Source organism: Sesamum indicum, linkage group LG13 (assembly GCF_026168435.1).
Source record: "Sesamum indicum cultivar Baizhima isolate 11 linkage group LG13, ASM2616843v1, whole genome shotgun sequence".
NCBI lineage: Eukaryota > Viridiplantae > Streptophyta > Magnoliopsida > Lamiales > Pedaliaceae > Sesamum > Sesamum indicum.
Window position 1 is genome coordinate 18981642 of NC_142669.1, and position 22849 is coordinate 19004490.

The window sequence follows — 22849 nt, forward strand, 5'->3', positions numbered from 1 at the left end:
GTTTTAATACTTTAGGGGTGTGGGGTGGATATTTGAAAATATTAACTATATTTAACCCTTAGTTGAATAATAATTTTCATATGGAATAAAAGTATATTTAAATTAGTTGATGAGATTATATTTTTGTTTTCTTGTCGGTGGGAGAGCTAATGTATTATATATTTGGATTAGTGAAGATTGATAGTTATATCTTGAAAAAATTTCACACACCCCCTATGTGTTGTATTTATAAGTAAAAAACCCTCTATATTATCTAAAATACAATAAAAATATCTCCTCTCCATTAGAAACTAACAGAGAGTGAGCCATACGCCCGGTTTGTCCAAGTGGTCCTTGTCTTTTGCTGCTTTTGAGATTTTTTTTAAGTGAAAATGTCCAATTTGCCCCTTTTGTTTGAATATAAATAAAAAATAATTATAATATTATATATTATTATTTAATTTAAATATATTTTATTATTTATTTATAGAATATACTTTTAACTTATATAAAATATTATATTAAAATTATTAATATTTATTTAAAAATAAACATTTAATTATTTAAAATTTATTGAATTAAATAATTTTACTCAATTATTATTTAACTTAAATATATTTTAATATTTATTTATAAAATATACTAAATAAATATAAAAATACCTAAAAATTATATCAAAATTTTTAACTTATATAAAAATTATATTAATATTATTAATATATATTTAAATTAAATTAAATATTTAATATTTGTTTATTATTTTTAAACTTTATTATATTAAATAATTTTACTTAATTTTTCTTTAACATTCTTCTTCTCCGTCGGCGACTCGTGTTGAAAATACAAGCTTGGCCTTATTGGAATCATCTGGACGAGAGGTGTCGAACAGTGGTAGTCTCAGACCGTAATTCGTCCAGACGGCGGTGTGACGGCAAGAAACTTCACGATGGAAATAAGCTTAAAATTTTTGGATCAGCAAAAACTTGATCAAAATGAGCAAGATTGGTCTCGTTTGAATCGTCAGATCGAGGCGAGTCTAGTGGTGGTGGCCTGAGATCGAAATTCATCCGGACAGTGATGAATTGATGCAAGAAGCTTTGACGGTCGTGCTTAGAGCACACTCTCTTCGGTCAATGAAAATTCAAATTGATGGTACGGATATGTTCGCCTTAAGGAGAGAATTCAAATGGTGTAAGCCACGGCCAGGAATTCATTCAGACGACGCTGAAATCTTAGAGAGAAGATTTCAGAGAAATAATTATATTACGTTATATATATTGTATATAAATAAAAATTATATTCAAATTACTTAAGATTTGGACCGTTTATTTTTTTACATTCAAAGATCAATGCTTGTTATAAGAAGGGTATAACGATTATTTTAGCAAAAATTTAACGCCGTTAGGGTTTACCTAACAGAAGGGGAGAGTATGCAATTTTTTACAAAATAGAGGGGTTTTTTTGCCTATTATTTTATCACATGGGGTTTTTAACTAAATTTTGAAAACACAAGAGGGTTTTTTATGCAATTTACCCTTATATCTTTTGTGGGCATTTTTTATTTTGTATGAATTGATTTATCCAATGTAGTTTTGTAATATTAAAGTATGTTTGGTTGGGACGAAAAGTAGAAATATAAAAAAAGTGAAAATAAAAAGTAATGTATAAGAGATAATTTGATATTTGGTTAGAGGGAAGAGATGGAGGGAAAGTAAAATTCAATGTATATGAAATTCCTCTAGAGTCCAATTTTATTTTCGTCCAAAATTGGGTAGAAAAGTAAAAATATAACGCCAAAAAAACCAAATTTATAAAGTTATAAAATTAAATTTTAAAAATTAATTTGTATCAAGCTAAAAATACTACCTCCTAAATTACACAAATAAAATTACAATTTTCCTGTCCCTTACAAAGTTTGAGGATACATCATCATATGATTCCTAGGTGCTAAGGGGTGTTAATCATGTCATAATCCTAGCTAGGTCTACAGGATTAATAGTTGTGAACCATAATAATTTCCATCGTGCAGATTCGATTTCCTCCAAATTTTAGATATTTAGTTCCTAATATCTGGGAATGCTCATCTTCCTTCCTAACTTCATGGGACCAAAACAAAAGTTTCCTTGAACAACTCGAACTAATTTGCCCATTCCCCATTTTCTTGTTCTCTCTCTCTCTCATTTTCCATTTCTCAGAATCATCCACCACCACTGTTATTCTTCCATCATCTTCATTCTCATCAACCCCCGCCCAGTGCGCCCACCACCCACCACAAACCACCGTTGCTGAATGCTCATCACATAATTGATCCAAATACCGTGCATGCTCGGTCGCCATCCTCCTCCCATTGCTAATCCGGTGATGGGATACCCACCAGCGCCGCCGCAGCCACCATCTTCAACCGCCGACACTTCCCGTCCTTCTCCTCCTGAGTCTCCGCGGTCCCTGGCAGTAACCCTCGTCCAGCCTTCCTCCAAGAAGAAACAGAAACCCGTCAAAGCCTTCAGAAAAGCCTTCCGGAATGCATTCCGGTCCCTCCCTATTATTACCCCTGTCTGCAAATTCCCTGCCCTTCCCGGAGGTCGCCTCGCCGACGGCGGAGAAGGTCGTGTCAGCTGCACGCTCTTCGGGTACCGAAAGGGCCGGGTCAGCCTCTCGATTCAGGAAAACCCTCGAACCCTACCGATGATGGTGGTGGAGCTGGCGATGCAGACCCACGCGCTGCAGAAGGAGCTGAGCCTCGGGATGGTGAGAATCGCCATGGAATGCGACAAGCGGCCGGAAAAGGACAAGACGAAGCTGATGGAGGAGCCGCTGTGGACGATGTATTGTAATGGGAAGAAGAATGGGTACGGCGTGAGGAGGGAGGCGACGGAGGAGGATTTGCGCGTGATGGAGATGCTGAAGGCGGTGTCGATGGGGACGGGAGTGATCCCCCCGCCGCCGTCGGAGGCGGAGGGGCCGGAAGGGGAGCTGGCGTATGTGCGGGCGCATTTCGAGAGGGTGGTGGGATCCAAGGACTCGGAGACGCTATACATGGTGAGCCCAGATGGGAGCAGTGGACCTGATTTGAGTATATACTTCGTACGGGTATAATCATACTTGTTCATCTCTTTCCAAAGATTTAAATTGTATTAGTATTAGTTCTATTTATTTAATATTTTTACACACTTGTTATTAGGAGAAGGTGTAAAGAATAGAGGTTTGATGCCTTTAAGGTTGTTTAATTGTTAAGAAAATTCTCTCTATAGGAGTTAAGGAATTGGTACTAATTACATGTGGAGACGAAGTCACATGTCGACTTTTGGTCGCATGATGGACAATTCTGGCTCCGTCCCACAATGTGTTGAATTTGATCAGCCTAGTTGTTGTTCAACTGGAAAATGGTGTAAATGATGAATTTCCTTTTAGTGTATATGTGTTTTCCTCCAAAGTCGCATCAAAATATTGACTGAATTTAATATTGATTGTCGTGCCTATATTGATATTATGATACTAGAGATATTATTTATTTTAATTTTATATGCGTGCTATGATTTTATTTTGAAAAGACATCTCATTGAGAAGATAAGGTATTAGCTAGGATTTATATAAATTGATCAACTGCTTTTAATTTTTAAATTGGGTTATGAAAATATACATACATGCAAGGTGAAGGAATCGGTATAAGTCCCAAACGTAAAATGAGCAATGGAAGTCAAAGGTAAATACTTATTTGAGAGTAGTGGAGTATCCTGGTTTCAAAGGTTCTCCTCCAACAATGATTTCTAACTTTGTCCACACAAGAGCCAAATAAAGCTCTCTCTAGCAAGTTCATACAAAATATAAACTTGTGTTTCTTTGAGCCTTGTTAGAAACTCAAGAGCGTGGGACTAGCCTTGAATGAGTTTCAAGCTTTTAAAAAAGAGATGAAATAGATACAACTCTTTGAGAAAAAATAAATATATAAGAAAGTATGTAAGAGAGAGAAATATAGATATACACACCTTGCAAGCACCTACAAATGGCCAACCACTCATGAGGATGCAAGCATCAAGGGCCTTTAATACATTATAGTTCCTTGTGTGGTCCCTCGAGGCTCTTGATTAAAGGCTTGCATTCTCTTAATTGGAGCTCACTTACCCTTGACTTGCTCTAGATTAATTGAAAATATTCAATTAATCACTCTCAATCAATACATTAATCTAAAAATACCCGTTAACATGGGTGGACATATAACAATGGTCCATGACATTAGAGAATACATGAAATTGTGAACATTTGGCTGTCTGTATCATATAGATACGGTCCTTCCATCAAGCTATCTCATGATCAAAATCTAGGGCACGAAATTTTAAATCAGTTTCTATACTTAACTTTGATAACTATATATGTATCTACTCTCGATTTTGTTTCTCATTAATCAATACGAGAAACTATTTTGCTATTTGATCCATAGTTGTGATCACAAACTTATAGAGATTAACATAGTCCATAGGATATCGAGGATCATCAACATCTCATTGACGATGGAGTTCTTGGAATGTACCAACCTCCATGTATGTTTTGACTGCACTAGTTCAGGGCTTTTAAAAACCACGCAATACCAGCCACATCAGCCAGGACCAAGATACAATAGCCTCATACACAAGGCTCTTGTGCCTCATGTCGGACGACTAGTTTTTGTACTATTGCAGCTAAGGAGTTCTAGTCTTCTAGATCATGCCACACGGGATTACATAATAACTCCTATGAGTCAATTCAGTGAATTTGATCTCAAAGTTCAAAATTTTGAGTCGGATCATAATTAAATGCACGTAAAAGGTAAGAAAGGAATTTTCTATGGACACTATGATCAATATATTATTTAATCATGATTAATTATTATAATTAATAATAAACAGTTCTAGCAAGTAGTCATTGATCACGATCAAACAATGATTATTAGCCGTAGTTTTTTCGAGAATTGTTAAAACATTTGTCATGGCTCTTAGATGTGGCAAATAATTTGTTCATGATGAAAAAAATAATTTTTTGCATCGATTGTATGTAATCATAGTTAATAATAATTATTTACTATGATTTTTAGTTATAACCAATAGTAATTGGATAAATTACAAATTACCTCTCTATATTATTCAAAATGTTCACATAAGTTTTTATAAAAAATAAAATACCATTTTACCCCCTCTGTATTTCTTAGAAAGGAGCTACATATGCCCCTCACTACGAATGCAGGAGCATTCTTAAAAAATACAGGAAATGTGGACTTATGTGAATATTTTAAATAATATAGAAAGGTAATCAGCAAATTACTCAATAGTAATTTTTTGTAGTGCAAGGAAGAAAAAAGTGCTGGATTTGTGATGTCATAAGTTGTTTTTTTCTTTTTGGAGAGGAATAAAATGTCGGATTTATGATCTTGAAATATATTCTTCATAAAAGGTCTTTTTTGTACTTGAAGAATATTCACAAAAGATTTCTTCTTTTTATATAAGAAAAAAATGTGCCGGGCTTACGATATTAGCTAAAATTTCTTACAAAAGAACCGGTTTTTGCACTTGATGAGTCCTACAAGTTTCGAAGAATGCAATAAATAGAAATTAAAAAGAATTACGTTACTTGTTGATCATGAATATCTGCATCAAATCTCTCTTTTTTGCGTTATTCATTTGGGCATTAGCTAAGCTGTAATACCCTCTATAGTTTATTAATTTCTACACATTATTTAGATTTTTTTTTTTTTTTGTAAAATTTGATCTGAGTCAGGAATAAGGTAGTTTTGGGGATAGTTCAGATTGGATGTTTTTGTCTTATAAATAAATACATGCAGGACGGAAAATGACAACTCTTCCAATATATAGGATTAAAAATGCTAATGCCCCATAAATTACAAGACTAAAAATGCAATTTAATTGAGTTATGTGCAAGTCACATGCAACTAAATTACAAAAATCTATTTGTACATAACCAAAAATACCACCCTATAAATTACAAGATTAAAATTGTATTTTTTTCTAATTTACCTTAATAACTGAAAAAATAAATAAATCAGAGACACGGATAGAGAAGAAGGGGCAGCCCGCGTACCAACCCATTATGTCTGTGAAGAACAATATAGTAACAAAAACAAAAATTGGTAGTACAACTGCAAGTCATTATTACTATTATTAATATAGCATATGCATATAATAATTGCAAGTCGTGTAATGTAAGAGAATAAATTAAGAGACTCAGCACATGCTACTGCTGTCTGCTGGTGAGGTTAATTTTGACCCATAAATCATCGCCCCCTCACCTCACGACTCACAACCTCTGCTGCAGTCTGCATACACACACACACACACACACACACAGACTGAGAGAGAGAGAGAGAGAAGAGAGAGAGAGAGAGAGAGAGAAATGGCCAAAGTTGTTTCGACAATGAAGAAAAGCTTCCTTCACCTGTTTGAATCAGTTAAATCTTGTGGCAGCGGAGGTGGTAAGAACCTTACCAGATCTCTCTCTCTCTCTCTCTCTCGCTGTTTCTTTTTTCTTGCACTGTATCGTTTATTGACAAATTAAAAATCGTGCTTCTCATGTCTGATAAGCGCAATTAACGTTATACTTTTCAGCAAGAGACGACTATGAAGGAGAAACCAAGTTCGAAGCTGAGGTATAAATTTTACTTTATTTTTCTTTTTTCCCTTTCAGTTTTTATATATGTTTTGACCCATTGTTCTGATAAAAATTTCCACTTTCACTTTATTTTAAAAAAAAAAACAGAAAACAACCCTTTTTGTATATTTTTAAAAAAGGAGTCTATTGATCCCATTCTTGAAAAAATTAAAGAAAAATAATTTGAAAAAAAATTAAAGATTAAAGTAATATTTAATTATTTTTTTTATTTGTGTGTGGATGACAGAGTGGAGAAGTAGAAGTGATGGCGGTAAGAGCAAGGGGTCCGACCACCGGCGGGAAGCCGAAGCCGCCGCCTCCTCAGACAGCTAAAGATAAAGCATGAGATACAAAGGAGCTTCATTTTTCACATGCATTATATATATAATAATTTTCTGAAGAAAGTTGTAATTTTCTTGATTTATGTTTTGTTGAGGGATGAAGTTGCGTTTGGAAGCAATAAACGTGTTTGTAGAGTCATCAAAATTGCTACTAAAATCGCGTCCAGTTGTTGGTGTCTATAGATGGGTAAAGTAAACTAAAGTTAGTGATATTTGTCACACTAAGTTTTTCTTTTTTTGGGATAAAATTACCCCTAGCATTCATTTGGGACATATTTGGTTCAATTGATGGGATTAGTAGGTGAGATGAGATTGAGGGATAATTGTTGATCTATTATTTTCGATTTGATTAGGTAGATCGTAAAATATAATGTTTTAAGTACTGATTTAGCATAATATTTGGTTAAATGGATTATGAAACACGATAAAATTGTTGGGTGCTAATCACTAATAGATAGCAAAAAAAAAAAAAAAAAAAATTATATCAAACTATTACAGAGATGATAATGGATTCGAAAAAACTCTTATACAATTATTTAATAATATAAAGAATTACAAATCTATATAATACAAAAGCTGAAATATACAGTAAATAATATAGCAAATAAAGAATAAGATGGGACACAAGATTTAAAACTCAGAAAACTAGATTCAGTGACTGCTAACCAACCATCACAAAAGGTCTGCAACCCAACTCACGATTGCTTAAAGCATAGAGAACACTGATCAACCTAGAGCTACAAAGGCACAAATCAATCTAGAGGCACTCAGGCATAGATCCACCCAAGGATTACTAAACAAACCACAAAGGTTAGTTCACTAAGAACTTTTAATTTGAAGTACAGAGGATGAGAGATGTTATGATTTCAGGTTATCTTTGAACTAGAGTGAAACCTGATATTTATAAGGACAAGCCATTAAAAGTCAAAGAAAATGATTGAGAAAAGGAGGTGATGGAGGGATGACCAAGAAACGACAGAGGAGAAACCAAGACCAGAGACAAAAGGAGAGAGAAGACGGAGAATAAAGGCTTCGGGAATCAGGGTTAGGGTTTTGATTGAGAGAGGCACCTTATTTAAAGAGATCGAAGCAGGTCGGACAGGTGGACCAAGTAAAAAAAAGTGGATTTAGATAGATGATGTTGGCTAAGAGGCACAGAGGGCTAAAGTGCTTTAGCCATCGAGTGCGATGGGCTTAGGCCTTAGGCAAAGAGCTCGGGCCACATAATTATACAAAAATAATAAAAACAAGACCAAGAATAACAATTATAAGACTAATTTCATATAAACCAGTATGTGAATAGTTATGAAATACTATATTTTTGAAAACTTACACTTTCTAAACCACTGGAAAATGTGTGTAAGAGGGCCGCCGGATATCCGCCGACTCCTTGTCGTACTATAACCATTTTGATCCTAACGAATTATAATTTCTTGAGCTTCTTATACGTAAATTCTTATGATTTATAATATTACAATTAATAGTTGTGACGTTGTTTCTAATTAATAAATAGATTTGTTTGTTGGTCAAAATTAAAAAAAATTGCTAACATCGACAAAGTAATTGAATGAAAATTTATATTTACCCACGATTGACTTACAAACATACAAGTTTGTAAGTCAAACAATTTTTTTTCCCAAACTACTTTTTTATAAGGGTAAAGATGTAACTTCTCACGTGTATTAGCATATGAAGATGTATAAGGTAGTTTGGTTACAAAAGATAATTTGTTTGACCTGCATTAAGTTAGTAATAAGTCAGTGATAACTATGAATTTTCATTCTTTTTTATTTTTGGCTAGTTTGAATAAATTTTGTAAATTTGACTAATGGATACATGCATTTGTTAATAGAAATAAATGTTAAGAAAATTATATATAATTTCTCAAATCATAAAGGTTTGCAATGTTAAGAGACTCCAGAATTTATCAGAGTTAATATACTTTCTTTGTTCAATGGGATGCTATATGATTTCTATTACATAAATGTTATCTATTCTATTATGCAAGAATACCTTTTATCCCACCAATTTTTAAATACTCAAATTTATTCTTTATTTTACTTTTTTTTAAAATTTGGTCAGATTAGAAATTTTAATTTTTTTTAATAATATCACAATTTTATTTTTTTTCTCTTAACTACCCACTACTCTACATTTCTCGCACACTTTACTTCTCCACATTTATTTTATTTTATAATTATATTTTATTTATTTTTCATAATATTTTTTATCATCTCACACCAAAGTTCTTTGTATATACTCATGAGAACTTTTAAATAAAAGAAAACCTTTTATTATACCAACTTTTATTTACACAAATTTATCCTTTATTTCATTTTTTCTCTTTTAAAAACATTGGTCAGATTAATAATTTTATTATTTTCTAATGATCTCATAATTATATTTTTTTCCCTTAACTACCCACTACTCCACACTTCTCTCTCACCTCACTTCTCCACATTAATTATAATTTATAATTATGCTTTGTTTTTTCCACAAATTTCTTTTTTCTCATCATCTCATACCAAAATGCTTTTTATACACTCACGGCAACCATGTGTGGCAGTAACTAGTAACAAAAAACTTTTTATCGTATAAATATGCATAAAAATAAGTTGGCCCAAATAGGTTCAAGCGATCTAAAAAGAAGAAAAAAATGAGAGGTCTGTAACATCCTAAGAGGCCCAAGACGACCTAGCAGACGACCCTAGCGAGTGTCTCCTAAAAAACAGATTGGCAAAGGGAGGAGATCCAGAACATCCCCCAACTCAGACCATGATCAAAGTTTGCCAAAACATTTAGTTCAAAAGATCCACACACGTGACACCTTATGAACTCAGAGGTCAGCAGCCACCCTAGAACCACATTAGCCCTAGCAAGAAGGACATTCCTGACGGCTGGAACTCCTTGCAGACCAGAAAAGTTCCCCCAAAACTCTAGACTCCTTGGCGGCTAGAACTTCCTAATAGTTAGGAGTCTTTGCTGATGAAAGGTCCCCCAACTCGGAGATAAACATTCGACAACAAGATTAATAGAAGATAAGAATAGATTATAACTTATCCAAACGACCCTTATCCATTTCTTCTTGAGAATGAAGAAAGCGTGCAAAGCTCGGGGACACCCCTCTATAGATACAGATTTACTCCTTCATACAGAGAGATTCTCTAACGTCTCTCACATTGTAGTTTTTTTTATATATTTGTAGAGACTATGTACGACAACCACCAATAATTTATTAAATAGAAGCAAACCTTATTATTAATAATGTATTTTTTATTTACAAGAAATTTAAATATAACTATACCAAATTTCATCAAGAATGGTGAAATTATTCATTTATAAAAGGATTGTGGTTTACTATTACTATTACGGCCTTAGTGGGTTGGGTCGGTTACAACAATATCAATTTATTTAAGAAAATATCGGACTCACCTAATTTTATATAAAATTTTAACATTCAACTTCCATATATTTCTGGACTCTGTAAGTAAATATATATTTACATATATCCCCAGGTTGCAAATAGAATTATGAGAATAGAAACATTATGGACAGATGAATTTGCTATAGGTTTAAATTTAACTATTACAATCTCTAAAAATAAAGATTTATTCCCTGATTTTTTTGTTCTAAATTTCAATATGAGGAAGGTTGTTTTTAAATTGGATACTTAATCTCATCTGAGTAGGGGGAAAAAATTCACAGGCTACCTTAACATATGGTACGAGGATTTGAAAATTTTGATGACAAAGAAGACATGGGAGGCTTCGGCATTTCATAGAACTTTTGAACTTGTTTTCATATATGTACAAAGTGTGTTGTGTCTTGCAGGCTCATGAGCCGGTTCGATTTGGAGCTTAACTCGAGCTTTTAATGAGCTTGAGCTCGAATTTGAAATTATGTGCTCGAGCTCTAAAAATTTTGAGTTCGTCGAGTTCGATCTGAAAATAAAAAACTAGAGTTTAAGCTTGAGTTAGAATTTTTTTTGGAGCTTAACTCGTTTACACCCATATATACAAGCAAGTCAATTGACAAATAATTCTACTATTATGTAAGTTAGACTATAATATACAAATTCATAATAGTATTGTATAATATACAAATTCGTAATAGTATTATATAATATACAAATTCGTAATAGTATTATACATAGCATATTTAATTTTTTTCTATGTAGGCAAAAGAAAAAGGTTGTATGATTTTGTTAACAATATTTATATTTGTATTTTTGTAAATATGTATATGTGTATCTCAAATCATATATTTATTTGTTCACAGGTGATGTGTGCGTGTACTGTTAGTGTACAACAATTTTATCTTATTCCATCCAAATTAAAAATTGTGCATAGATCAATCTCAACGTTGTAAGCAAACGTGGGTTTACTTCCTTCACCACTCATTATTTGGTCCAATTAGGCCTAATGGGCTAATTTGATGGGCCTTCGTTGTTCAAACGAAAGGAAAACAGACAACCTATTCATCAGACAGACAACCTCCTCAAGAAAGCCCTTCAATGGCAAATGTATTACAAATCATATTTTGATTCAAAAACATCCAAAACAGGCAAAATATCCGGATCAGCAGCAACTCACATGCTTCCTGCTGCTTTCACTCTCTAGCGCCATACTCATTTCCATCGAACTCCTCCCATTCCCACCGTAAAGTTCAAGCTACACGAACCTCAAAGTCACTCACAGCACCTCTACATGTAGTGCAGTGCCATTACCGACGGATCCAAGAAGCATTGAAATGGCAATATCCACCTCTCTCTCCTTGTTCTCCGCCTCTCCCTCTTCCTCTCCAAAGCCCATTCTCGCCGGTCCCGTCAAGCCCAGTAGTGTAACTGTCCGCTTCAAGAATGGTGGCGGCTTATCTGCAGGAGATGACCTGCCGATGGACTACGAGACGTGGCTCCCGAAACGGGACGTCAAGGATCGCAGGAGGGCCGGAATTCTCCTCCACCCGACGTCGTTGCCTGGTCCTTTTGGCATCGGTGATCTCGGCCCTCAAGCCTTCCAGTTCGTCGACTGGCTTCACGACGCCGGCTGCTCCCTTTGGCAGGTCATTGTTCATATTGATAATTTGTTCGCATTTTGTACTTTATATATTTTGGGTTCGAAAATCTTGTTGAGTAGTTGTTCAAGATGATACTTTGGTTCTGATGAGAATCTTTCCCTCAAATTGAATGGGGATTCCATTTATTCTACCCGGGAGAGCTCACAATTATCGCTTTTCATTATTCCTTGTTTTTTTCCCCACTCGACTATCTGATTGATATCGATACTTGCGGACTGTTTTATTTGTGTTGCATGTAATGTTGCTTAGTTAGTAGAAAAGATGCGATTTTGTTAACGTTTTCTTGAAATTGGGTTGATGTGTTTTTGCAGGTTCTGCCTCTTGTTCCTCCTGGGAGGAGGGCTGATGAAGAGGGATCTCCATACTCTGGACAGGTTGCATAATTTTCTTCACAATATAGATTGAATCATATCTAGAATTTGAAAAATGAAAAGTAAGAAAAACGAACCGTGTGAAAGTGAGATATAACTATTGTGCATAGATGCTTGCGTTCGTCAGAGTGCATTTTCCTATTATATTGTTATACTTTCAGCTCTGTAAAACCAGATGATTCAATGATTGATGGTTGAACAATATCAGGATGCTAACTGCGGCAACACTCTTTTGATTTCTCTTGAAGAACTTGTGAAAGATGGTCTACTGTCAAAGGAAGAGCTTCCAAAACCATTGTGAGAAATAAGTTGTGTGTGACTGGATTCTAATGCGTAGAGGTCTTATTACATCTTGTGGCCGTAATTTCCGTGTCATAATACTTGCAGAGATATGGATCGTGTGAATTTCACAGCTGTTGCTGACATCAAGGATCCCTTGGTAGCTGAGGTAAAGTATTCATATTCGTCTTCTCAGTAATTCATTTGGCATATTCTTAGAAATAGTTCCTGCACAATGTTGTCCATGTGAGTTGCAGTTGCCGTGTAAATGTGTGTCTGAAAAGTTGGTCTATCCATTCATGACTTTCCATAATTAAAACGAAATTTGATGAATAACTAAGTATTTAACCAAATCAAGATCTTGGAGCTGAACAAATGACATGAAGAAGTAAGGGTATAGTTCATAAACCCTGAGAAATGTGAGTGTAATTTAATGGAGCTGTTATGCTCCTTCCATGCATAATGTCTATGCTCACGTTCACATGAAACACTAGAGAACATTAAGTAAGCCAAAAGCTGCTTTGAGATAAAAAATTCTACACCATAAGACATCTTGTGGGTCGTGGATAATCGTGTTGATGTTGTCATGTAATTCTATCAAAGCATACAAGTGAGATAGGAAAGTATTCATAATGAGATGAAGATGTCTTGCAGTTACATATGGGATTTCCGAAGTAGACACAGTGGTTTTACCCATATATGATGAATTCTGACAATGACTACTATTTACCAGGTTATGTTTGTGACTAGTCAGATAAACATATGTTAAGAGTTAGATTAGTGCAAACGGTAAGCGTTATCAGAAGATTAATAGAACACTTGTGGAATGGATCTTATATAAACTGTTACTGGAATGCTGCTGCTTTCTGCTTCCAGTCATTGGGATTAATAATAATTTGATTTTCTGCATGGCTTGTTTTACCCCAATGATTAGCCTACTTGAAAGACATGCAATATTCTTTACGTCCTCAGGCATAGACAGTATCATGTTTGCTATTGGACAAAACTGATATCAGCATCTTGGCTGCATATTTCAATGATTAAAGCTTGAGATGATTTTTATAAAATACCTTCCTGGTTTTCATTATTGGTTTAGGCTGCAAGGAGGCTTATTTTGTGTGAGGGGGAGCTAAAGGATCAACTTCTGGAGTTCCGTAAGGATCCAAACATTGCAGGTGAGATGTCTGTGTTTCTGTTCAACACTAGTCAATGATCCAATGAGTAGAACATTATAGCTTACAATGTTAAAGGTGCAAGAGTGGTAGATTCCGAATGGCTTCTGTTGCCAATATCTGTGAGACCAAGTTGAGTCAAAAGTTCAATACTTTCTATTATCTTGCATTACTGGGCCTATAATTGAGGACTCAATTATTATCAGTGTAGCTGTAAATAAGGTATATCCTGATATTGTCTTTACTTTTTCCTTATAAAACAACATATTCGTGATCTCGGGGTATATGCCCATTATGAAAAATGCCAAATTTGTTAATTTCAGGAGACAGTCAATCTTATGCAGATTCCTCATCTGCTTGTACAGCCTACTACTGTGGTTCTTCATTTTCCATAAAATGTGAATCCCTAATCAGCAAATTACTGATTTTTCTCCTTGTAGTTATATTGCCTCTTAATTGCTTCAAGAGGCTTGAACAAGTAAGGCACTTGTCATAGTTTGATATAAGTGTAATGAATGGAGTTCTGTTTTTCAGTTCAGCAGAGACAATATTATTTTCCTGATATGCATTTCCGAGACTTCTTCTTTTCCATGGTGATCTTCAAAAATTCTCCTCTACGTTTATTTCCATGTTACTAATTTTCGGAAATACCTAGACACAAGCCATGAACTTGTCTGTTCTAATTCCATGAATTTGAAAATGCTTCAGTAAAAATATTATCTTCCTTATTAAGGTTTATATGCTCCCTGTTCCAAGTAAAAGAGCATATCCAGTGCTATAAAGCTTCATAATTGTGCAGGTTGGCTTGAGGACGCGGCATACTTTGCTGCCATTGACGACACTTTGAATACATTTAGCTGGTATGATTGGCCTGATCCGTTGAAAAATCGTCATCTTGCTGCTTTGGAAGAAATTTATCAAAGCAAAAAGGAATTTGTAAGATTCCTTTGATCCTTTTACCCTATTTGGACTTGCTCCCATGCTGAAAATCTTGTATGACTTGCACCTCATTTTTCTCTTCCACAGATAGATATATTCATTGCTCAGCAATTTTTGTTCCAAAGGCAATGGCAAAAGGTTCATGATTATGCACGGATGAAAGGAATCAATATCATGGGAGATATGCCTATATATGTTGGTTATCATAGTGCAGATGTGTGGGCTAATAAGAAACAATTTTTGCTGGTGAGTTCTCCCTTTATTAACACTGAGAAATCACTTCTGCTCCAAACTTCTCTATTTATTGAACTCACCATCTAATGGGTCCAGCAGAACAGCAGCAGCTTTCCTCTCCTAGTTAGTGGCGTTCCTCCAGATGCCTTCAGTGAAACTGGTCAGCTCTGGAACAGGTTAACATCATTCTACAGATTGAACACACAAAATTCCTCATCAGTTTAATGCTTCATTTATTAATGCATGTGGGCGTTCTGCTAACCTCGATACTAGTAAATCGGACTAACTGAACTTGCTAACGGAGTGCAAAGAAAATTTTTCTATGCTACAGCAATTGTAATGTCTCAAACCAGCCTTACTTGATTTTTAGTTATTGGAAAAAATGGTTTTCTTTTCTACTCTTATAACGAAGCATTGACTAAGCCCTTTGGATTGAAAATAGCCCTTTATATGATTGGAAAGCTATGGAAAGAGATGGATTCTCATGGTGGATACGGCGTATAAGGCGCGCACAAAATTTATTTGATGATTTCCGGATTGATCACTTTCGAGGATTTGCTGGCTTTTGGGCTGTTCCTTCAGGTGAGATGGCTTTAATTTGGAAAAAAGCTTACATGATACTATTGTAACGGGAAACAATTACATTTCATCAATTTGTGTGCAGAAGCAAAAGTTGCAATGGTAGGGCGATGGAAGGTCAGGTTCCTCTTGTATCATTTTTGTAACTATATCTTTGACCACCAATGTTGTAGAACATTCCCTAAATGATGTTCCGAATGACAGTAGGTCGGACCTGGGAAGTCTCTTTTCGACGCCATCTTCAGAGCTGTTGGAGATATCAATATCATAGCAGAAGACTTGGTATACGAGATCAAAAAATACTATAAATATTTCCAAAATTTTGATAGGAAATTTTCCATCATGTGTATAATAAGTTGCGTACTAATAGTTTTGAAGTATATTAGCCAGATCAATGCACAATTCTACTTCCATTCGATCTTCTTTCTTTGGCTATCTTCTCCTTTTTCTTTCTTTTGATTTTGCCGTTTGTTGTTTATACTGCCACAGGGGGTAATTACGGAAGATGTGGTGCAGCTTAGGAGGTCCATTGGGGCACCTGGAATGGCAGTCCTCCAGTTTGGTAACTGTTTGCTGCTTTCTTATTTTTTTTTCTTGTGCTTGTAAGTGTCTATCACAGATACTTCGATTGACTAATTGCTCTTCTTTTGGGGTTTCATCAAGGCTTCGGTAGTGATGCTGAAAATCCACATTTGCCCCATAATCATGAACAAAACCAAGTCGTGTACACCGGCACTCATGACAACGACACGGTATTTATCAGTGCTTTGAGTTACCCATGTAGATAAGTCTTGGGCCCTTGACTCTGTGTGTGTGTGCGTAGGTGTGTTTAAGGTTTATGAAAGCAAAGCATTCTTATTTTTTGAAAATGACGCATATGGTATTTTCTTTGAGCAGATTCGAGGATGGTGGGACATTTTGCCACAAGAAGAGAAGTCTAATGTGAGTGTGGTTCAGTTCGTCCCACTGAAAACTTCTCAAACATGTACAGAAGTTAAAACAAGATTCAACGTGAACCTTGTTCTTACTTTACATTTCTGCTTTTAGGTGGTCAAGTATCTCGGTAATATTGTCGAAGAAGATATCTCGTGGGGGCTAATCCAAGCTGCACTTTCTTCAGTTGCGAAAACTGCAATTATACCCATGCAGGACGTGCTGGGATTAGGAAGTTCTGCTAGGATGAACATTCCAGCAACTCAGGTAAAAAAACATGCATATGCCTACTGCCGTCCTACGGAAATTCTGTACCTAAAATCTGCCAGAAATAGGAACTCTTGGATGGAACTTTTACATCTGAAGCTGTCAGTACATGCACTCGTTAACGATTTCATCTGATTTGCATCTGATTTACTTGCACGTAGTACGGAAACTGGAGCTGGAGAGTACCCAAATCGAAGCCCTTTGACAGCTTGATGTCCGAAGCAAAAAGACTAAGAGAAATGCTTATAATGTACGGTCGCCTCTGACAGTCCTTCGAAATCCTGCTGGTAAGAGCACTCAGAACTTGGCCTGCTACCGTTTTCAAGTTCTTCTCCGTACCTTCCAGCTGGTTATAAACGTCTGAAACATCAGCAGCAGTATAAAACACACAAAGATAGCAGTCTTGTGCTGTGACTAAAAAATGTGCCTGCCGTGCCGTGAAATAAGCCGGCTCGACTCTGAATCTCAACAGCGTCTATGGCTTCACAAGGAATTTGAAGAATGCGGCTTCGTTCAGGGGTGTAAGTACCTCGTGTAAATCAAATAATAACTGGTACAATATGTTCCCTTTGTGGGTATGATGGTTGCTGTTGTTACTATTAACTTTCCTTTGTGTCTGTTGTTTCCATTAGCATGACATGAATGCCAATGCAATTTTATTACCAATATTTGCCATAATCACTTGATAAAAGCTCGTCCGAACTCGATTCACTAAACCTAGCAAACTGAATTCGAACCAAAGTTTTTGTTTGATAAGCTTTTAAGTTTGTCTTGATTAGTACAAAAATATTAAAATATATTTAAAAACATCAAATTACTCGAGTTCGGCTTATATCTAATTCAACTAAACTTTGTTTGAATTTGATTAATTTAATAATTAAATTAAATTTAAATATATTTCTAAAGTTCGATAATAATTTATTTAACTTGAATAATTTACAGTGTTAATTGCTCCCAAATAGTACGATTTTAATCTTTTTGCAAAGAAGTTTATTTATATTTGTAAGTAGGCTTAAACCGGAAGGGATGTTTCATCAGTTTATTATGCAAGTGGTATAAGTAATATAGTGTCTCATACATGCGCAGCAATCGATATGATTTTGATTTGCTGTATTTTGAATAAAAGATAAATTTTTAATATTCAATGATGTACCTTAGCGTGATCGAAAGTGGAATACGTCACATGATTGCTTAGGCTTATGATCATTCATGAAAACCCCTTGAGGTTTGTCCCAATTTATAGAGTATAGTCTGTCTATAATCTATATTATTATAAAAAAAATTCTATTTTCATATTAATTTTTGAATATTTAAATTTACCCCTTAATTTATTTATTCTCTTAACTTATCGGTATTTTGGAAATTAATAACATCCAAATTGAGAATGGCGCCATATGGATGCAAGGGTTTGAAGCATGGCCCGTGGCCAAGATGTATTTTCTGGCACCCTCCTTGGATTTCTCCCTGAATTTTCTTTAAGTCTAGTTTCTAAGGATGTCAATGTTACTTCGGTGTGGAAATCCACACTCTCTCATCGGATGATCTGGTGAAGGATCATTTGGTGGTAGTGCTGGAGTGATTGGTTCGAATGTTGATTAAATCCACAATCCTAAGTTGGGAAATTAATTCAGCCAATTTTTGTAGATATGATAGATCCGCCCTCGTCACCTCCACTATCTTATGGATTCTATGGCTTAAATGATTAGATGATCTATTGTCTTCGATTTTGGAATCACTGTTCTCTTTCCCTTCTGATGTAGGAAATATACTTGTCTTAAGGAGTCCCTGATCCGCTTTTGTCTGGATTTGGATGTCTTAGGATTTTTTTTTATTTTTTTATTTCTCTTTAGATCTGCAACTTCTGTCTTTAGATTTATAAGATCCTTGTGTAGATTTGGAGGATCTTAAGGATCTTGTCCACTTTTTGATTCAAAGTTTCTATTTTCATAGGTATATGGATTTACTTATGTCCATAGTTTTAAACTGTCTTTTGAATTTCTCTTAGATAGAGATTTTCGAGGTCTCCGGCTGGAGTTCTTTTCAATCAGTTCTTTTAACCATAATTTTTAGAACTATAATTGTGCAGGAATTTACTAGTTCCATTTTTCCTAGTTGGGATTCTACCATGAACTTCAGTAGAGTGTAAATGCCTCACTGCGTTCTTGGTAGTGTCTGTAGGACTTGAAAATTCCTCATCCATTCTTGTTCTTCTTCTGGTATGAGAAGATTTGGATATATCCTTTTGGGACCGTTGCAACATTTTTCAAAAATTTTCATGAGAAATTTTCTTCTTTTGTATTTCTAAAATTTGAAAATATTCCCTATTGATATTGCAACTCAAACTTTTATTCGGTTCCATTCTCTTAAAAAGTCTCTAGTGGATAAAATATCTGAATGTAATATAAACAAATATTTCTTCAGAAAACCTAAACTCTGATACTATTCTTGCGAGCATGGGTGATAAAATACAAATCGAGTACGAATGGACTAAATGCTCTTTTGAAAGCTGTGCAGGGGTAAAATTGTTCGAAATTCCGCTTGTGGACTAAATTTAAGCAATTATGAAAGTTACTGCACTAAATTAAAAATGATCAAACTTAATGGACTAAAATTAACAGCGGGCAAATTTAATGGACCAAACGAATCTTTTTCCCACATATAAAAAAGAAATGGCTATCCGATGAAGAGAATTAAGAAATATATGAAAAGAAACAATCGTGATGTGAGGGATGAGGAAAAAAGAAGTCTATGGGTAAAAAGAAATGTAGAGTAGGGTGAGAGAGAAAAAATAAATTGTAATTGTAAGTTTATTAAAAATATAAAAATTTGTGAGTGAAAAACATATGAAAAAGTATGGTCATAGAAGATCGTGGAGCAGCGAATTGAGAAGGAAAAAAAATTATAATTATGAGATTATTAAAAAATATTGAAATTATTATTTTGGCCACATTTTTCTTTGAAGAGAATAAACAAATTAAAGTGCAAATTTGCGCATTCAAAAATTGATACCACAAAAGACTTTCTTTGAAAATAATATGGATAGATAGATTAAGCTCATCGAGTAAGTGTTTTTGTAAATTAATTTAATAAAGCATCTACTTAATTCTTTTCTATAATATCATTTTAGAATCACATAGTTAACAAATATATGGTTAACAAAGTACGTAATTTGAACACATTGATTAATGTACATTAATAGTTTTAATATAATTTTTTTTATTTTTTCACATATCACATGCGTGTGAACTACTAATCGCAAGAAAAAGAAAGCGCCACGAAGATAGGAATGCCGTAACCCAATAAAATTTGCAATACATGTAATTTAAATGCTACTCAAGTATTATTGATAGAGATGTTTAATAAGATGTGAGACATTATCGACCCCATAGGGCAACAAACTAAATGCAAACTCAGATATTCTTAATTTGTCCTACTAATTCACATTTGGAAGGTAAGCACACTCAAATGAATTATTCTCTTACCCAAATCTAACAAACTTAGTAGATTCACCATTTCCTGGGATTTTATTTTAATTTGAGGAGATAATTTTTCACTTAAGGCAATACGCATTTATAGAGCATAAGTGCTAAGAGAAAAGAAAGCCCCACGAAGATCCGCATGCAAAAACGAAACACAAATGAAATGCAACTCACTTATTATTAATAGAGATCTTTAATACTATATGTGAGACATTATCGACCCCATAGAGCAACCAAGGTAAATGCAAACCACCCTTCACCTTAGGACAACACCACCAAGAAAAATAAAAAGACACGGACAAAGGACTCAATCTAAGCCACTTGAACAGTAGCACCATCAATATTTCCTAAATGAACATCATCTCATGCCATAACATCTTTTTTCACAACAGCAACAGCAGATAGTGGGTATTTCATCTCACACGATAGTTTCAAAACCTCACTCAAATCCACTGGTTTGGCCTTGTCCTCCGCCCAATCGAAGTGATCCACCAGCTTGGCCACCCAGAGCGCCACCGTCGCCAGCCCTAAGTTTTTCCCTGGGCACACCCTTCGCCCCGCCCCGAAGGGCGCAAGCCTTAGGTCCCGACCACGAACATCTACATCAACCCCGCCCATTTCCGCCACAAACCTCTCCGGCATAAACTTATGTGGGTCATCCCACACCACCCCATCATGGGTAATAGCCCACATATTCACCATGGCTGTTGTGTTTGCAGGGATCACCATCCCGTTGCTCAAACAGACGTCTTCCGTGGACAATCGGGCCCAAGAGAGCAACGGCCCCGGCGGGTGTAGCCTCAAAACCTCTTTCACCACTGCGTTCAAGTATGAAAGCCTCGACATGTCTGCATCCACCACGGCACGATCCCCTACCACAGCGTTTAGCTCCTGACGCAACTTTGCTTGTACCTCAGGATGCAAGACGAGCTCCGCCATTACCCACTCCGTCAGCAGAGCAACCGTATCAGTACCTCTGAATATCATTTCCTGCATGCATCAAACAATAATTATCACCAATGCCTAATTTCGATATGCCCTCCTCATTTCAACTTTACATGAATTGGTTTTCGGCTAAATAGATAAGAAGAACATGGAAGTAGGGTTATTCTCGATAAATAACAACATATATATAGTTATTAAGTAGAAATAAACATGGGTATATGTGTACCCATAAAACTGCTATCATGTCATCTTCATTGAGCTTCTCATCACCATCCAAAGAAAGCAAGACGTCGACGAAATCAGCATTATCAGAAATAGCATTCTCATACTGGTTCTTGAGTTGGTGTTGCTCTATGATGGCCTTAACGAGTTTTCTCACACGGGGCACCAGGGCTTCACAACGCGCAACAACGCGGGATGGGTCATAAAAGTAGGAAAGCCATGGCAAATAATCTGACCAATTGAAGGCACCCAAAAGTTCAAAACCTTCTTTAACGATCGCCTTGAGAACCCTAAACTCCTCGCCGTCTTCCGTTGGATCATAACGCTTCCCAAAAACGCTGCCCATTATGTTATTTAAAGCTGCAGCCTGTAAATGCTTCCTTAGAGAGACGACACCGTTAAGACTCTGCTCGTTTGCCATGTTTTTCAGCATGGTGGCACAGTCTAGCTGGCGGCCCTGTTCGTGTGCTGCAATTCGCCGAGGTGCGAATAAGTGGGAGGCAGCAATGCGGCGGAGAAGACGCCAGTAGGTGCCGTTGGGAGCGAAGCCGATGGCCCTACTGAACATAAGGCTACGGGCTGACTGCTTGATGGGGCGATCAGCAAAGTGTTGGGAGGTTAGGATTTCTTTAGCCACCTGAGGGTCGGAAGTCACCACAACAGGCGTGGAGCCCAAGCTGAAAGCCATGAGTTGCTTGGAATTGTAATGTAAAGCCATGGAGGCTAAGGAGCGATGAGCCAAGCCGCGACTGAGAGTAAAGAGGCTCCCAAAAATGGGAAGCCCCCGTGGTCCCGGGATTGCGACGGCACCGTTACTGTTTCTGCCATTCTTCCAGGCCACTCCACCTGGCGAAAAGGCCCATTTGAGAAGTGCAATAGACATTAAAGCTATGAGTATGGTGAGAACTACATATTCATCAACAACGGTTTTTGAGCCAAGAAAAGCTGGGAGAGTGAAAACCCACCAACTTGAATCCTTCGTAACTATGCCAAAATCCATTTTAGCGTGAGGCGATGAGGTTTGGAAAGATTAATGACAAGATAGAGTGGTGAGAATTGTAGTAGAAAATGGGGGTTTATATAGGTAGAATAAGGGGTCATTAGCATATCTCTATAGTAAGTCAGCAATGATACAATTTACAACACAAACCTCAGATATTCTTAATTTGTCCTACTAATTCACATTTAGAAGGTAAGCACACTCAAATGAATTATTCTCTACCCAAAGATAAAAAATCTAACAAACTTAGTAGATTCACCATTTTCTGGAATTTTGTTTTAATTTATGCTCTTCTGAGGAGATCATTTTTCACTTAATGGAATACACATTTATGTATTTCAAATGAGTCAAGTGATTTTTATTAATCGGAATCTTAGCGGACATAAAGTATTTTAAA

The 22849-nt window shown here is 35.7% G+C and overlaps 3 protein-coding genes and 1 long non-coding RNA gene across 5 annotated transcripts; 3 read left to right on the forward strand and 1 right to left on the reverse strand.

Annotated features, from left to right (window-relative positions):
• The first annotated feature begins 2085 nt into the window (after positions 1-2085).
• LOC105179005 (protein MIZU-KUSSEI 1-like) lies at positions 2086-3389 on the forward strand. Its single transcript, XM_011102588.3, has one exon. It carries the CDS (start codon positions 2302-2304, stop codon positions 3073-3075), a length of 774 nt encoding a protein of 257 aa, XP_011100890.1. The 5' UTR covers positions 2086-2301; the 3' UTR covers positions 3076-3389.
• A 2773-nt stretch (positions 3390-6162) lies between these two features.
• Positions 6163-7229, forward strand: LOC148784605 (uncharacterized). Its single transcript, XR_016063573.1, has 3 exons — positions 6163-6439; positions 6573-6613; positions 6863-7229. It is a non-coding gene; the product is annotated as an uncharacterized LOC148784605 (long non-coding RNA).
• Positions 7230-11485: 4256 nt separating this feature from the next.
• DPE1 (disproportionating enzyme) lies at positions 11486-17472 on the forward strand. 2 transcript variants are annotated; one of them, XM_011102589.3, is made up of 16 exons: positions 11486-12017; positions 12344-12406; positions 12612-12700; positions 12791-12851; positions 13779-13857; positions 14654-14790; positions 14881-15039; positions 15124-15203; positions 15470-15609; positions 15692-15723; positions 15814-15888; positions 16096-16168; positions 16270-16358; positions 16504-16548; positions 16654-16806; positions 16968-17472. In XM_011102589.3, exons 1-16 carry the CDS (start codon positions 11706-11708, stop codon positions 17070-17072), a joined length of 1692 nt encoding a protein of 563 aa, XP_011100891.1. In that variant the 5' UTR covers positions 11486-11705; the 3' UTR covers positions 17073-17472. The 2 variants fall into 2 exon arrangements, with proteins under 2 accessions (XP_011100891.1, XP_011100892.1); XM_011102590.3 differs by having other exon boundaries at positions 11487-12017; positions 15127-15203.
• Positions 17473-20444: 2972 nt separating this feature from the next.
• Positions 20445-22491, reverse strand: LOC105179009 (cytochrome P450 78A7). The gene is made up of 2 exons (XM_011102592.3): positions 21457-22491; positions 20445-21275 (listed from the first exon to the last, which is right to left on the reverse strand). Exons 1-2 carry the CDS (start codon positions 22450-22452, stop codon positions 20649-20651), a joined length of 1623 nt encoding a protein of 540 aa, XP_011100894.1. The 5' UTR covers positions 22453-22491; the 3' UTR covers positions 20445-20648.
• Between the last annotated feature and the right edge of the window lie 358 nt (positions 22492-22849).

Coding starts and splice junctions, on each gene's coding strand:
- LOC105179005 (XM_011102588.3), top strand. CDS start 2,302: ATGCTCGGTCGCCATCCTCCTCCCATTGCTAATCCGGTGATGGGATAC.
- DPE1 (XM_011102589.3), top strand. CDS start 11,706: ATGGCAATATCCACCTCTCTCTCCTTGTTCTCCGCCTCTCCCTCTTCC. Junction 15,724..15,813: donor CAATGGTAGGGCGATGGAAG/GTCAGGTTCCTC, acceptor GAATGACAGTAG/GTCGGACCTGGGAAGTCTCT. Junction 15,889..16,095: donor ATATCATAGCAGAAGACTTG/GTATACGAGATC, acceptor ATACTGCCACAG/GGGGTAATTACGGAAGATGT.
- LOC105179009 (XM_011102592.3), bottom strand. CDS start 22,452: ATGGATTTTGGCATAGTTACGAAGGATTCAAGTTGGTGGGTTTTCACT. Junction 21,276..21,456: donor ACATGATAGCAGTTTTATGG/GTACACATATAC, acceptor TGATGCATGCAG/GAAATGATATTCAGAGGTAC.